This window comes from Neltuma alba, unplaced genomic scaffold (assembly GCF_004799145.2).
Source record: "Neltuma alba isolate B1F8T4 unplaced genomic scaffold, ASM479914v2 tig00005131_pilon, whole genome shotgun sequence".
NCBI classification, from domain to species: domain Eukaryota; kingdom Viridiplantae; phylum Streptophyta; class Magnoliopsida; order Fabales; family Fabaceae; genus Neltuma; species Neltuma alba.
Window position 1 is genome coordinate 23,795 of NW_021633991.1, and position 17,595 is coordinate 41,389.

At 36.4% G+C, this 17,595-nt stretch overlaps 2 protein-coding genes across 2 annotated transcripts; both read left to right on the forward strand.

Annotated features, from left to right (window-relative positions):
* Positions 1-3,584: 3,584 nt before the first annotated feature.
* Positions 3,585-4,184, forward strand: LOC114746887 (uncharacterized protein At4g02000-like). The gene has a single exon (XM_028935168.1). It carries the CDS (start codon positions 3,585-3,587, stop codon positions 4,182-4,184), a length of 600 nt encoding a protein of 199 aa, XP_028791001.1.
* Positions 4,185-5,194: 1,010 nt separating this feature from the next.
* Positions 5,195-6,527, forward strand: LOC114746888 (uncharacterized). The gene is made up of 2 exons (XM_028935169.1): positions 5,195-5,242; positions 5,733-6,527. Exons 1-2 carry the CDS (start codon positions 5,195-5,197, stop codon positions 6,525-6,527), a joined length of 843 nt encoding a protein of 280 aa, XP_028791002.1.
* Positions 6,528-17,595: the final 11,068 nt, after the last annotated feature.

Genomic DNA, 17,595 nt, shown 5'->3' on the forward strand with positions numbered 1-17,595 from the left:
GCTCATGGATCAAAATAGAAATTGGAGGGCCCAACACACAAACATAGGAGTGGCAATATGAGCCAACTCGCAGGTTGTGTGTTGGCTTGTGATGGATCAGAAGAAGCTGATCCATTAAACTATGAAAAATTAATATTCAAATTTTTGGTAGAAAATATGTTCATATTGAGTGTCTAATAATATTATGAGCAAAAGTGTCCACAATAATATTCTGTCTCAAATCTTTCATGCAAAGCTAAGTTTCTCTTTGTTCCCCCCCCCCAAATGATGTTGATGAGAATTATAATACCTTTTACGAGGTAATAAAATTATCTTGATGCAAATTAGTAAAAGTATCCTTCAACCAACAAAAGAAGCTTGAAGGATTTACATTCTCAAAATGATGCTCCTCCAGTCTTAAATATAAGATCCATTACTAACATTAGACCATATTTAGGACCAATGGAGTATATTTTTTTGGTTCCCCATTACCGACATTAGACCATGTTTAATTTATTTGGGCCACGTGTTTTTGCCTTTTTAAAATTTTTTTTTTTTTTTGATAAGCAAGAAAGAAGGGAAGCCATTTAAGTTACATTTTTTTTTTGCTAAAATATAGGTATCCGCCTATTAAATGTAATAATATTCGAGATACTGTCATACACTAAATATTGATATCTCTTTCAATGAAGATTTGAACGTTAGTTTGCCACACTGTAAGAAATTAATCTTTTTTGCTAAATGAACTCCTGTTGATTCACCTAAGTTACCCATTGAAGAACCTCGAGGTACCAAATGTGATGAACACCAGGTGCCACGCTTAACGCCAGTTCGGTCGAATGATCTGCTACCTTGGTCGCACTTTATTCTGCCCACTCATATTTCCATTAAGTATAGATTTTCAAATGTTAAGAGACTTAGATAATTTAATTACTAACGGGTTGGTCCGAATGGTAAGCGGCTCGGTTCCGTTTAAGTGAGGTCTCGAGTTCGATTCTTCATGGATGCAGAAAACCCCTGCTGGGAGATTCACCCACCATATCTAGGTGCGGGACGTGGGTTGGGGGTCGGATCCAGACATAGTCAGGGCAAAACTCTGGTGAATCGGGTAGGGAACCCAAAAAAGTTAAACATAATTAAATCTAGAGTTGTCAAAGTGGGCTAAGTCTATTAGGCTAGCATGTTCAAGCCTCTTTTAAATGAAGGGCTGAGCTTGTATTTTAGAAGATTTAAAAAGAAATTAAGTTTAAAAGGGTCAGCCTTTTAGAGCTCAAAAATACAAAGGCTAGCTCATTAGGGCCAAGGACTAGCTCTTTTAAGCCCAACTTTTTTAGTTATTATCAATATATTTATGTAATTATAGATCAGTCTTTTCATGGATAAATATGAACTAGAAAAGTATTTAGAAAAGCCAATAGTTAAGCCAAATAATTGAAAAGAATCAGATGTCTTGAACTAATAGAATAACAATTAAATTAATTTTTAATTTTTCAAGGATGGTGGCTGATATTCTTAGAATTCTAATCACTAAAGTAGCTAGTTAATCTTCATTTACTATCGGTTCACATGTCTTAATAAAGTATAAAAGTTCTTATTGTAACAAATATTTAAGCTTTCATTTGTACTCGTAACTACTACATAGTTTCACTTTAGATAAAATTAAAGAAGACAAAAATCTTAATATTTTTATCATTGAAGAAGAGCCCATTTATAAGTTGTAGCAGAGAACAATCAAATATTGTTCATCTTAATGATAGTAATGAAGATGAAAATAATAATCATGTTAATGTTGGTAATCTTTTCCTACTTGATTTCATCTTTTTGCTTTCTGTGTTTTATTTGGTTTTAATTTTTTTGAATTTGGACAATTGTTTATTAGTGTTTGATTTTTTCTATACAATATTAGTTTACTTTACTAATATATATAATTTTAATAAAAAACTAAAAGTTTATTATTTTATTTTTATTTCAAAATAATTAAAAAGAATTTAAATTTTAAAAAATAACATAAAAAGGTTGGTCCTTTTAGGTACTAACCCTTCAAGGGTTAGTCATTTAGGGCCAGCCCAATCCTTATTAACACTGTTAGTTAAATCATATTTTTTTTAAAAGTACTATAAACTTTGTCTATAAAAAAATTACTATAAATAATACATATCCTTTACTTGATATGAATCTCTAATTGATTAGGGATATTTTTGAAATAAGGCCATTAATGTATCACTGTTTCCTCCCACATATCTTATACCATGAAACATGCAACCACCAAAAGGATATGGAAATTTTCAGAAAAATATTTTGGAAATTTAAAAATGAAATCAAGGTGTCAAATTTCAGTAATCTCAAATTATCCAAGACAGCAAAATGGGATTATAAAATGTTTGTGATTCTATATTATTGCCCTCGCTATTTTAGAAGAGGAAAAAATGAAAGAAAACATTGCCCCATCCAGCTAGTGACACTCGGAGCTCCAATGACAGCCCAGCAGCCACCTCGCCTGCAGCTGAGATTTTTTTTTTTTTTGGTGGGGAATAATTTGTCAAAGTGATTAATGAGATTTTGGCGAAATAGGCCTGAACTTGCAATGAAAATTTAAAGTCTGAATTTGGATCCAAATCTACATACAAGTTTTTTAAGATTCGGGCCTGAGCATTTAAAAGTTTTAATACGCCTGAAAATTTATTTTTTTGGGTAAAAGTCTACTTATAATATAACCCTTTAAAAATATCTCATATTTTAATAAATAAGTATTGAGCCTACTAAAATCTACATAAATGTAGGCCTTTGATACACTTAGAAACTCATTGAAACTATGTCACCCTGATCACATTCCTTGTTTAACTGTCGTTAAAAGCCACATATAACTGACACTAATGACCCCCTTTTCCAGATAAATAATTTCTAACCATAAATCATACTCCTTCGACCCTTAATGTAAGACTTATTTAATTAATTTGATTGGATTAAGGAAGCTAATTGATTATAAAAAAATATGACATTTTTCTTCTAAAATACCATAATAATCTTTCTTAATATCCTTATTCCCTCTCTTACTTGATTATGATTGAGGGAATATCAATAGAGGTAGTCTAGAAAAAATTGATAAATATATGAATTAGGTCTTACACTTAGGATCACAATCAACTTAACAATTAGATCTTATATTAGGGACCAAAGAAGTACCTCGAAAAATCTTTGGTGCAAACATAATGAACGAATGCTCTGACGAAGACGATGGAGGAGGGATTGATGACAAAAAGGACAAAGAAAAGAGAATGAGGAAAAAGTTTCAGTCGTGGACTCAGGCAGAAAAGGACAACTAGTTGGGAGAGGACGGGACCGGAGACAAAGGCAGGACCTTCAAGGAATCCCTATTAGGCCAGTCTGTGAATCAAATAACAAAGGATGTAAAAGGAAGTAGTGTCTTTGATGAGGCCTAGGCAGAACACATTGCTAGTCTACAATGCTATTTCATCAACAAGGATGGAGAAAACACAGATGGTGGTCATGAGACTGAGAACTCAGAGGAGGAAGATTGCCCACTACTGAAGGTAACGAAAGAATAATACGAGGAATGGTGTGCTCCATGGAGAAAATCACTTATCATGAAACTTCTTGGTAAGACAGTTCCTCTGTGGGCCTTGAGAACAAGTCTAAAGCGACAATGGCAGACATCGAGTCCCATAACCATCAGAGACATCGACAATGGGTACTTCGTAGCCTCCTTCAAAGAGGAAGAAGATATGAACAGAATTTATCATAATGGGCCTTGGATGTTCTCTAATCAATATCTAGTAGTCCAAAGATGGCGACCAAACTTCGATCCCTGGAATGCGGAGTTACAGAAGAAAATTGCAGTTTGGGTTCGACTTCCTCTGCTACCTCTGGAACTTCTCAATGCGGCGAGTTTAAGGAAGATTGGTGACCTTATGGGGAAGACCCTGAAGATAGATAGAATCACATATACTAGTAAAAGAGGGAGATATGCTCGTATTTGTGTTGAAGTAGACCTAAAGAGGAGGCTAGAGGCCGCGATCAATATTTTTGGTCAGAAAAGGTTCATCGAATATGAAGGCTTACATTTAATTTGCTTCTGCCGCGAAAAGTATGGCCATCATCGTGAGTCCTGCCCCGATAAGGAGATAACATATGATGATAGAAAGGAGCAGGCAGAGCCACAGGCAACCTCGATGAAGCCGAGTTAGAAGCATAATGAAGGGACCAAAGATAAGGAACCAGTCACTCTGTCTGGGTCTGATGAACAGAAATCCGAGTTGCAGGGAGAAAAGAGATCAAAAGATGAAAACGATAGAAATCCAGGGACCTTCAGTAGCACTCCATAGCTACAACGAGAGGGGTTTGGAACCTAGAACCTAGTCCAACAACCATGAAGACGTATTTCGGGCAACGCTGCAAAACAAGGACCAATACGAAGGACTGATACACGAATCTCGTAAGGAAGTAATGAGAATAGGAATTTAAGGAATATAGACGTTGACACCCATGATGGGAGAGGATCAAGGATTATTGATGAGAAAATCAGTGAGAATCTTGTATCGACATAACAGAGACTGCTATCTTTGGCAGAGACTATTAAGATGACCAGATCCTTTGGCAAAAATGTCAGTAACTAAAAGAAATGGGTCCCATGGGCCATTGCAGGAATAAAAGGAACCACGCAAAAGGCAAAGAGAACTCCCTAACAACTCCTCCCTTTCAGACTGGGCCTACTGCTAGCCCACCAAGCACCAAGAATGGACACTTCCTAAGCTCTCCTAACCCATTCCAAGCTCTTACGGACGACATAGAATTGGGCCCTATGGAAGAAGAACAAAACAAACAAAACAAACCTGAGGGAGAAGAATATAGCCGAGCTGATATGGATACTCAAGACTCAAGTGGGCCCAGACCAGAGTTGTTCCAGCTAGAATGCACCACGTCGCTAAATATCTAGGAGCAGCACCTGATTGCCTTTCAACATAGCAAAACAAAAAACTGGGGACTTGTAAGCAATGCACCCCTATCAGAAAGTTTTCAATGATATGCCTCTTTTGGAATTGTAGAGGAACGGGCTCCAAATCCCTCCCAGTGCTCATTAAAGAACTAAGGAAAAAGTACTATGTGGAATTTCTAGCTCTATCTGAAACAAAATGTAGTAGATCCCAAGCCCGTACAAGATGCCAAAGTCTTGGTTTCGATAAATTTGAGATTATCGATGCTAACAGACAATGTTGGGGCATTTGGATTGCTTGAAATGAAGTTGGTTTGAAAGTGTCTGTGGAAAAGAAGTTGAACCAATTCATCCATGCTTGCACTGAAAAGGGGAACAATAAAATATTCATTACATCAGTGTATGCTAGCACAAATATAGCTTGCAGAAGGCAATTACGGAGAGAACTGTAAGAGATTCGACCTTTAGACGACCACCCTTGGATTATTGGTAGAGACTTTAACACTACTTTGTTTCACTAAGAGCATCGATCAAAAGCCAGCCATCCGTGCTCTATAGACGAGGAATTCATTAAATGGTATGATGACATGAATCTCAGTGACTTGGGCTGTATTGGCCCGGTTTTTATTTAGCACAAAGAGGGCTATGAGAGAAGGATTGATAGAGTAATTGCCAACGAAACCTTCAAAGAAAGTTTTGACGATGCGAGGTGAAACACCTTCCTTGGTTGAAGTCTTATCACAAACCAATCCTCCTTACCCCAACTTCAACTTAACCAACGAAGCTTGTACGACTATTCCAGGTGGTGACCTCTTGGTTTCTTCATGATGACTTTGCTAGGCGGGTAAAGGATGCTTGGGAACCAGGTGCTGGTTGGGATGAAAATGTTAAAAACTTCAACGAGCAAGTTAAAACGTGGAGTCATAACGTGTTCGATCATCTTGGCAAACAGAAAAATAGAATTTTAAGCAAATCAGACGGCATAGAAAAAAACTATGGACCCTTAGGTTACACTTTGTCAATTGAAAAGCTTCAAAGGAACCTGTGGCTGGAATTGGAAGACATCCTCATTAAGGAAGACATTTTGTGGGCCCTGAAAGCTAAGAGCAACTGGTTCTCGCTTAGGGATAAAAATACAAAGTACTTCCATGCTCAGGCAAACGGGAGAAGACGCCGAAATAGAATCAAAGCTCTAAAAAATCAATTAGGGAACTGGGTTGATGACACAGATCAGATCAAAAGCTTGGCTACGGAATTTTTCTCTGATCTCTTCAAGAACAACTCTCAGAAAGCTGAAACTCATCTTAGTCACTGTCAGTTTGCTCCTCTGGATAGCACGTGCTTACAGGATCCTCAGAGAGACATCTCTAATGAAGAAATTAAAGGAGCTATATTCAGCATGGGTCCTCTTAAATCCCCACAACCCGATGGGTTGAACCCTCTCTTCTTTCAAAATCAATGGGATACTATCAGGCAATCAGTGATCAACACAGTCAGAACAGCGTTTCAAGACCCAAGTTCCATTAGACAACTCAACCATACCTTTATTATCCTAATTCTGAAAAGGGAGTATCCTAAAACCATTTGTGATTTCTGACCTATAAGTCTGTGTAATGTTATTTATAAAACTATTACCAAAGTACTTGCTAATCGTATCAAACATCTCCTGCTGCAGGTTATCCCCCCGAACCAATGCAATTTTGTGCCGGGGCGAATGAGCTCTGACAATATTATAGTGGTTGAGGAAGTTGTTTACTCCATGAGAACAATGCAAGGAAAAAAAGGATTCATGGCAATCAAAATTGATCTAGAAAAGGCTTATGATCACATAAAATGGAACTTCATTCTATAATGTCTAGAGGAGTTACAAATGCTAAGCAACCTCACAGAGACTATCAAAGCCTATATCTCCTCTCCCTCTTTCCAAATCCTCTGGGAAGGGGCTGATGTCTTCTCCCCATCACGAGGATTGAGACAAGGAGACCCCATATCTCCTTACCTATTTGTCCTATGCATGGAAAAATCAGCCTTGTTGATACAAGAGGAGGTTGCTGCAAATAGATAGAAACCAATACGACTAGGTAAGAAAGGCCCTCTATTTCTCACTAATTTTTCACTAATGATCTTTTACTATTTATAGAAGCCAGCATGGATCAAGTGGATACCATTAAGCATTTTCTGCATGTGTTTTGCGAGGTCTCTGGTCAGAAAGTCAACATTGCTAAGACTAAAGTGTTTTTCTCCAGGAATATCAATCACATGTGGTCCAGAGAGTTAAGTGACAGTCTGGGGTTTAATAGCACAATGGATCTTGGCAAATACTTGGGGGTCCTATTGCATCATGACAGAGTCTCACCTAGAACGTATCACTTTATCCTGGATAAAGTCTGCAACAGACTGAACAGTTGGCAAATTTCTAGACTTTCCTTTGCAGGTAGAGGAACTCTTACTAAATCAGTTATCACTGCAATGCTGACATACGCAATATAGATGGCAAATATTCCTACTGCTATCTACGAAAGCATTGAGAAGAAATCATGGGATTTCCTATAGGGTTCATCCGACGAAAGAAGACGAATGCATCTGGCCTCTTGAGAGAAGGTTTGTGAAGAGAAGAAATATGGGGGACTAGGAATAAGGCATATCAGACAACAGAACCAAGCCTTCATGATGAAGCTTAGGTGAGGCCTCATCAATGAAAGAGACTCTCTCTAGGTATAGGTCATGAGAGCAAAATATGGATGCGGTGATGAGTTGCTTCCCCATATCAATCAAAGAAAGGCAAGGTCGAACGCATGGAGCGGAATCAAATACAACTGGAATAACATGGAAAATGGCATTCATATTGGCTATGACAGAATCAGTAATAACTATGCTCGGTGGAAATGGGAGAAGAGTGGATCCTTTACAGTACGATCTACTTGTAGCTCTCTTAACCCATCAAGCGATACTGGGTCAAGAGGATGGTCACCGATATGGAAGCTTAAAACCCTGCAAAGGTACAAGATCTTTGAATGGCTCTTTTTGCATGATCGACTCGTAACGAATGCTATGAAGAAATGCTGTAATCTCCACCCATCAAGCACGTACGACTAGTGTCATCTCAAACAGGAGGACGGTATTCATGCACTATGTGATTGTAGAAGCATCAAAAGGCTCTGGGAATCAATAATACGACCATCGTTTTAGAGTAGATTTTTCTGCTCCTCAGCACCCGAATGGTCTAAGCTGAATATGACATGCAGAGTGGGTCAACAGGATGGTGATTGAAGGTCTCTTTTTCTCATCATGTGTTGGCTCATCTGGCAAGATCAAAACGACCGGTTCATTCAAACACTCAAAGAGACCTAATGAGTATACTTCCTAGAGCCATGGTAATCTTAACGAGCATGAAACACGCATAGGACAAACTAAGAGAAGCCACTACTATGATCAGTCGGGAACCAACCATCAAGGAGCCCACCTCATCGAATAAGGCCATCCTTTGTGTTGATATGGATGGAGCTTTTTCCATAAGAAGTTAGCAAGTTGCTTGTGGGGGGATTCTCACAAATAAGAGAGGGAACATCATATAAGGTTTTCAACTTCAGGTACCGAATGGTGATGCTCTCACAGCAGAAATCTGGGGCTGTCTTATGGGCCTAAAGAGAGCTTGGGATGCAGGATATAAAAACATCCCTTTACGTTCTGACTCCTAAGAAGCTCTAAAGCTGTTGCAGAGTGATACCCCTGACCTTCATGAAGATTTTGATCTTATCATACAAGCCAAAGAATTCCTTCAATGGGACTAACACATGCAGTTGTGTTTCATAACCAAGGAAGAGAACCTCATCCCAGATACTTTAGTGAAAAGCACAATCTCTAACCCTTTTGGGCTCTAGGTTTTGGGTCTGGATACGGTTGCCAATTTTCAACACTTGGACACAGGGGACTAGACACCCCTTAGCCTTTTTTTGTTGTTGTAAGTTTTAATTTCCCTTGTATAAAAAAACAGGGGACCAGAGAAGTACCTGATTAATAGCAGCACTCAATAAAGTTACCCTATATGATGTTCTTATACCATAACAAAAGAAAGAAAACAATAATTTATGATTTTAAACCAGCTAATATAACCATAATAAGAAAATATATTGTTGTATGAAGAATTCAGATAGAAGAGTGAGAGAGTGAGAGCACCCAAAGCAAATGTGACTTTGAACAAGTAAGGAAAGAAATAATTTTGGGTTTGACAAATAACCCTAAAGTTGAAGCAGAGAGCAATGAGTGAGGAGAGGGAGAGAAACGAGGAATACGCAAAGATGAGCAACACAATGTGGAGGGAATTATGATGCCTGGCTGTAAAACCAATTGGGCCTCTGAAGGCCCAGAAATTGAATTATGCCATGAGGGCTGTGCCATGGCAATAAATTGGGTGATCCACCAATAGGAATTAGGTCTAGTAGAAGGAGCTAGTCCCTCAAAACATGATGAACCAAAATTCGAATCTCTACTAGAAGAGGTGCCCACATTTAGTGCCTGACAGTACTTCAAATGAGGTTGCTTCCAATAAGAGGATAACTATGCTTTAGCAAAAAAAAAGGGGTGATCTAATTTCTTTTTTCCCCCATTCAAAAATGAGGTTTGTTATATATTTGATTTATTAAATTTTTAATTTAATCTCTTAACTTTAAAATATACACTTTTAGTCTTTTAATTCTCAAATTATTAGTCTTAAATTTTTTTAAATGGTCATGATTGTTTTGAAAATTAAAATTAATATGTCAACATTTGAATATGTTTTATTAACATTCAAGACTCAATGTAATTAATTTTTGTTAGTACTTTTAGGGTTAAAGAACTAAAAATATATTTTTTAAAGTCGAAGTACCAAACTAAAATCTTGTAAAAAGTTAAATGACTAAATGTATACTTTAGTCTTTAAAACAATTAACTAATAGCCTACTTAAAAAGAGTTATTTATAATGTAATTATAAATTTTTTTAAATTTATTTTTATTATTTAATTACATTTTCACGTTATATTTAAAATATATTTTATTTTTTTGGCCAAAAAAATATATTTTATTTTTTTTTATCAAAGTTTAAAAGTTAATATTTTTTAATGCAATTATGACATTTGTTTCTTAGTAAACTGACTCAATAATAGTTATTATGTCATTTCTATAAATTATACCTGATGTGATAAAGTTATAAACTTAACTAGCATTTACTCCCATGTATACATTATAGTGACTGAGATTAAAGCATCAATCAATAACAATCTCATAATAATTTGAGAGAATTACTAACAACTCAAGGAAAAAAAAATACAAATTTTTTTTAAAGCAAATAAGAAATTGTTGTTTACTATACTAAAATTTGTTATTATAAGATGTTCTATTATTAATAAAACTTCTAAATAATTATGTTAATTAAAACTTTATGGCAATTCTCCCTTACAATTTTCCAATTTTCACTGGAAAGAAATGATTCAATTCAATGGAACATAAACACAGGCTAAACAAAAGAACAAACTGATATATGCCAATTTTGAAAGACCTTCCTATACACAATATTAGTTGTTCTAAATACAACGACTTGTTTTTTAAATGCGGTATTTTCATACTCTCCAGTGACTTGCTGTCTGTATTTGATCTATTCAAATGGATGACCTGAATGTTCTAGAAGTTAAAAAAAACAGAGAGAGAATAATGAAGTATAAAATAGATTAAGTGATGGAAAATAATTAGATGAAGAAGAATATAGTAGAAAAAGGATGAATGAAATGGGGATAAAAAGCATGAGAAAAATGAAGAGGAACATGGAGAAATCTTACCTTTAAACCAAGAGTAGCAATATTAGAGGTGAGATTAGAAAACTCATGACTGATAGTTAGCACAATAGAGATGCAGAAATAGAAAAACAGAGAAATAGGAGGGATACTTGGGCAAGGAAAATTAAAAATGGTAGATAGGAAAGGAAGGACGGAAGTAATGGTGAAAAAATGAGGGTGGAGGGAATTTCAAAATTTGAAATTTGAATCTTCTATTACCATTCTCCCTGATTTCTAGTCGAGGATATAAAGAGCATGCATAGAGTGTCAGAGCCCAATGCCGGTTAGAAAATGAGATCAGCTCAGCTCCTTTTATGCTACAGATATTAAAGTTATGTAGATATTCGACTCTATTATTATGACGGGATCACATATGGGTATCAAGAGAACTTGACTGCATTGCATTTCAGGTATGTCCAAAATCTCACATAACTTAAAATGAATAATCAATTAAATGGGTTATAAAAAAGAACTATTTTTATCATCATCAAAACACAATGTCTAACATTCTAATCCTATTTATCCGAATCAAATACACTATTTCAACAAAATTATTCTTATGAATCAAATACACTATTTCTTTTTTGGTGCCAACCATATACACTATTTCTGAAGACAAGGTTACTAGCTCCCTCTACTCCTTTGCATACTATATAAGAGTTTTATAATTCAAAATAGCAAATAACTTTATAAGAGAAACTTGAATGGCTTTTGAAAGGGAATTAAAATAGGAAAAATTACACACAGATCATACAGAAGAGAATTAATTCAGATAAAGTCCCTAAAAATCCTCAAATTCTTCCTAAGTCCCGAGGGACCTCAGAGCAAAAAATTCGAATTGTGAATTTACCTACTTGCCTTCACTAATTGAAAAAGGAAAGAATAGAGGGAGAGACGCTGATTGGCTTCAGTTAGTGCGCTTGTTTGTTATACATGTACGAGGAAGAGAAGCTTCTAAAAGAAGAAACGAAGGTCTGCACTGGTGCTCCATTATAGTTGGAAAGCTATGTTTTTTCTCTATCTTCTTTGTAGGTCTCATCATTAACAACATTTCTCTTCTTTCGTACATAACCAGTCTCAAGTTTAATGTTGGTTTGAAAAGTTAATTAGGTGTGGGTTTGTGAGTATTAAGGATGTGATTCAACTCACTTGAACTATCAAGGAAGGCTCATTTTAGTCATATATGGTTTTAATCATCTTAGGTGTGGTTTTGTTATGTGTGGCTAGGGTTAGAAAGTAATGCTCTGTTTTTCCGTGAATGATGCTCTGTTTTTCGGTCAAAGATACTGTGTTGCTAATGAAAATGAATGGAAAATAATAGATTTTTATTGTTGTAACCCCTGTAATGCGATGGTTAAATGTGTTTTTAATGGGCACATAGAAGGTTGTTAATATAACTGTATGACTTGTTATTAACAAGTGATTGTGACAGGTTGATATGAAGGATGACAACTTCAAGTGGGAAGCATTTGTTTTATTACCTCCATATAGGAGGACAATTTATTAATGTTGTAGAGGTGAAATGCAGTATGTTGGAGGTGGTGTGAGAATAAGAATGATAAAGGAAGGGACATCATATGGAGAATTTAGAACAATAGTGACATCAATTATGGGAAAAGAAAGTAATGGAATGGTTATGAAATTCACAGTAACCTTTGATGAGTGTATATTTGTGGACCTTGTAGATGATGAAGGAGTGGAACATTTGATTAACTTCAATGGTGACAGTAGGCATGTATATATAGGAGAAAATGGAGATCAAAATTCACAACTAACAAGGGATGTTCTAATAGAAAAACAACAGGTGAAAGTTCTATTATTTAAATTTTGAAGTAATGTTGGCTAGTGTCAATTATTGTGCATAAGTTGTTATTATAGTGATCGAAGGTTGTCATTAACGACCCCTTGACCTCTCTTATTATGTAGGATGGAAGACTTATTTGGAGGTTCAAATGCATTGTCTATGTCTCTACCCAACGTGCTTAGTGAAGACCCACTATCATTTCTATGTGGTTCAAAAATGATTCCAACCCTAATTTCAGAAATGAATTCAACAAAGTGGAAGGGTTTGGTTATTGGAAAAGGATAAATTTTTTCTAATACAGTGGCTCTTAGGCAAGCACTATATAGGTACAACATTGCTGAGAAGTTTTCATACAACTTTATGAAGAACAATCAACAAAAGATCAATGTGAAGTGTATGGCGGAGGGCTGCCCGTGGTACATGGGTGCATACTCAATGGGACAAAGACAAGATTCTGAGTTCTTAATAATAAAAACATTAAGAAGTGAGCATGCGTATTATGCACAGGATAGCTTGGTTGTATCTCACTTTGGAAGGTCAAACTTAACATCATTAATCATGATAGATTCTTTGAGATGTAATATAGACAAGAATGCTAATGAAATTAAAAGAGATTTGTATAGAGAATATGGGGTGCGACTGAATTATAGTCAAGCATATAGGGGTAGAAAAAGAGCATTGAGGGAAATACATGGTCGTGCACAGGATTCATACATGTTGATTCCCTATATTTGTGAAATGCTTGTTGAACTGATCCCAACACAATTGCTTGATGGGAAGGGTTAGATAGTAACAGATTTGAGAGCGTGTCCATTACCTATAGATGCTCAATTAATGGATTTTTAGAAGGGTGTCGAAATATACTGTATATAGACAGATGTCATCTAAGTGGTCCTTATAGGGGGACATTAATTTCAGCTAATGCATATGATGCGGATAATGAACTGTTTCCATTAGCATATGCTATAGTTAGTGAGGAGACATATGATGATTGGACTTGGTTTCTCCAGAATGTTAAAGACATCAAAAAATCAGTGGAGACAATGATAGTTTCAGATCGGAATAATGCCATTATAGGTTTTGTGGGGATAGTATTTGGTGGCAAAAGACATGCTTTTTGCTACAGGCATGTGAAAGAAAATTTTAGTGCACATTATTCAAAAATTACCGAGGTAGGGGACGATTTTTAGGTACTTCAAAGGAGGGGTCGCATTGAAAATACTGGATGGAATCGTGTACATAAGGATTGAGGATGAATATGTTGCTGCAATAGGAAAACTTAGATCATTTTGTCCACAATTAGCTGATTGGGTTGAGACTCAAGGAGATGTAGATCGATGGGCTTTAAGCAAATTTTCGTTTAAACAATGGGATAACATCACCACTAATATTGCAGAGCGTTTAATGCCTAGATTTTGAAGGAGAGGAAGCACAATGTGTCAATTTTCATGCATGATTATATGGAGAAATTAGCGAATAAGATGGTTGCAAGTAAAATGGCAATGAGAAATTAGACAAATGACGCTGGGCCACATATTGAGTCCAAGTTGCAAGAAAAAGTAGCAAGAGCGGAGAATATGCATACTGTATATTATGGAGATAATCGAGTTCAAGTTCATACTACATCTCCTACTAGAATAATTTGTGTCACTGTTGATCTCACGACACCAAATGCACTGCTTAGCATGGCAAATGAGTGGAGTACCTTGTGTTCATGCATGTCCAGCGATAAAGTTACTTCACGATAGTATCTATGAATTTGTAGATAATTGCTATAAGCTGTCAGCCTAAGAGAAGATATATGCAAGTAGTATGAGGCTAATTGCGATACATGATTGTCCATGTCCTGAAGCTCTCCCATTACGCAGATGATGACAAGAACATTTTTACCGCACCAATCACTAAAAGACCTCAAGGAGGCAAAGAAAAGAAAATTGAATCTCAATTTCAAAACAAAAAACTTTACCACTGTGGAAGATACCGTGAGCCAGGCCACACTATGAAGACTTGCAAGAACCCTAATCCAAGCTGAGCTTTGTTGGTAGCTTGTTTATATTCTTTTTTGTAAATGCTATGACAGAATGTTTTGCAAATGTCACAACTACACCTCAAGTTCATCATTATCCACACATGCAACCCGTATGTTTTTTGAATGGGTTGTCAATGTTGGTTTGGTGTAGTTACATTGTACATATATATAAAGGGGTAATGATATCTGGTTGTAATCTGATATAAGATAGACATGTATTTTGATTGTAGTTGTGAATATGTTGTAATAGACTTGTCATCTGACGCCATGGAGGTTGTCATTGGCAGTTTGACTTATGTTACTGATATAAAGTTGTCAAGGGCACTGCCTAGGTTGTTAACCACCTGTGTTCAGGTTGTGAACAACCCCCATTGAGGCAGTAAATGAACTTATGCAATAAAAATCTGGTGTAATCCTATTGCTGACAGTTAAAGCTGTTAATGACTTCAAAAGGCTTCTAAAATTTTTTGTTAAAGTCATTATATGTGCTAACAATACAATCTATTTAGAAGCTGTGGTACCCCAAGAGTGAGTTCTCAGGGGCATTGTCCAGGTTGTTAACCAACTGTGTTCGGGTTGTTAACCACCCCTGTTGAGGTTTGTAAATGGACTTATGCAGTAAAAATCTTGGTGTAATCCTATTGCTGACGTTAAAGCTATTAATGACTTTAAAATGCTCCCAATTTTTTTGTTAAGGTCGTTATAGCACTGATAATACAATCTATTTAGAAGCTGTGGTACCCCACAGAGTGAGTTGTCAAGGCATTACCCAGGTTGTTAACCCCTTGTGTTCGGGTTGTCACCAACTCCCCTGTTGAAGGTGTGAATGGATGTGGTAAAGAGGAATTTCCTGTCTTGTCAAAGCACATGAATGCCATTACAAAAACTTCATAACCAGTAAAGAATGTCAATAGACCTTAACATTTTTAATATCCAGCCGTCATTACATGGTCAAATAACGAAACAAAATCTGAATTTACATTCAGTGTTCATTATGTTGTCAACTAAAAAAATAAACACAATCTATACTGATCATTTATTTCTTCCTCTTACTGTGGGGGTTTCATCGTAGCAAGACAACACTTATCACCATGTAGGTTGTTCTGATGAGTTACGAGCCACCATAAGCACCAACCTTAAAGTCATGGATTTCTTGAGGGGAGTACTTACGCATTGTGTAATCGTCATCACCATGCTTGTGCTGTCCCATGTTTGTAACCAGCTCAAAACATGAACCCTACAAGAGTCCCTGTAAAGGAAAAACCGTACTTTAGTCAATGAACATTAGCTCGCAAAAGCTCAAACATGCAAACTTGCAGTGCACAACAACTCACGTGTTAGATTGCACATGAACTTTTACCCCTGTGACATCGTTGCCAATTTTTGTCCTCATCCTCAAATAGTGCTGGCTTCACTACATGAAGCACTTGGTAGAAAAACCTTTCTGCAAAAAAGAAATAAAAAAAGAAACTGGTTTGACAGTTTTAAATGACAAGTTATAAGTAAGAATTAACAACTTAACAATATTCAATAACAAGTAATCAGCACATTAACAACCAGGACAGGTACGTAACAAGCAACCACAACACATTAACAAGTAATAAAATGAATGAAAGTTGTCCATACAATCCCTCTTGCCATGAATTGCTTAGGATCTATTTTCCTTTCGTAAACCCATGCTTCCTCTTCGTTTTCTTTCCCATTTTGATTGCATCTTCTCCTCTCTTTGTATTCTCACAGGTCAAATTATCACCAATGAATCAAAGGCATAGAAACGCATGGTTCTCACATTCAGCACATAACAAAACCAATGGTATTAAAAAAGGTGCGGACAATATGAAGTCACAGTCTCCAATGTTATATCCTAAGTGCTTCGACAAGATCTCATGTCCATGGTTCTCCACGCTCCACCTAAGAGGATTAGCGGCCATTGTTTTGCATCAACTCGGGTGAAAATATGTACCTACTGACACAACCGTAGTTCGCTTTCTCATCTCCCACCAAAGTTCTCACCATTATATACATGAACTATATCACAAACACAACCATTAGTCATAATCATAATGACATTGCTACTTTTCTATCTATGTGAACAACGGGTCTTCGCTGTCATTTATCCATTTCCTATCTTTAGGCACCAAAGCTCAGCACGTGTTAGGAAGTACCCATACATCTCTACATGTACCTACACCAAAAGAAACAATCAGCAAATTTAGTTGTATGTCTAAAATTATACTTGCCACCTTCATCTTCATCACATCTTGTTGTCAACATTTGGAATAATTCCTCTGCTTATCAGTTTTCTCTTGCCAAGGGTTTTTTTTCACCTCCTCTATACAGGGAGATTTGATTGCACGGCTTCTCACCCATGTTGATCTTCTTACTTCCATTTCCTGTTGTGCTTTCTTGTCATTTCATCCTGTTCCCTCCTCATCATTGCCTTCCCCCTTATCCTCTTCTGCTGCTGCATCACTAGACTTGTCTTCAGTGTTGTTCTTCTCCATCATCCTCTGATTCAGAGTCACTCCCTTCTCCTTTCTCTTCATGTTGAGATTGATTCTCTTCTTTAGGCGGAGCACTTTTCCTCCTCTTTTTCATCTTTTTTTGGCTTACTCCCTTTTTCTTTCTCTTCATATTGAGATTTACTTTCTTCTTCAACCAGACCACTTTTTCCTCTTTCTTATCATCTTTTCAGGTTGACTCTGTTCTTCGTCATATATTGAATCTTTTAGCTTTCCTTTACCATCTCTACCAGTTTTTTCATCTTCACTTAAGTTTTTCTTCATCATCTTTGCTACTTACTGCTCCACCACATCTTCCTGTCACTCTCATCTATTAACCTTAATTACAGGGAAGCCACTCTTCTCCAATTGTCGACACCAACCCTTCAACCATGTCACCAATCTTTCATACGTTTTCTTTTATTTCCTGCAAAATAACAGTAATTAAAGTAATCATTACTCCAAATTGTACTAGCACCAAAATCAACTCGACATTATTTACTTACCAGGTGGTTAGCTT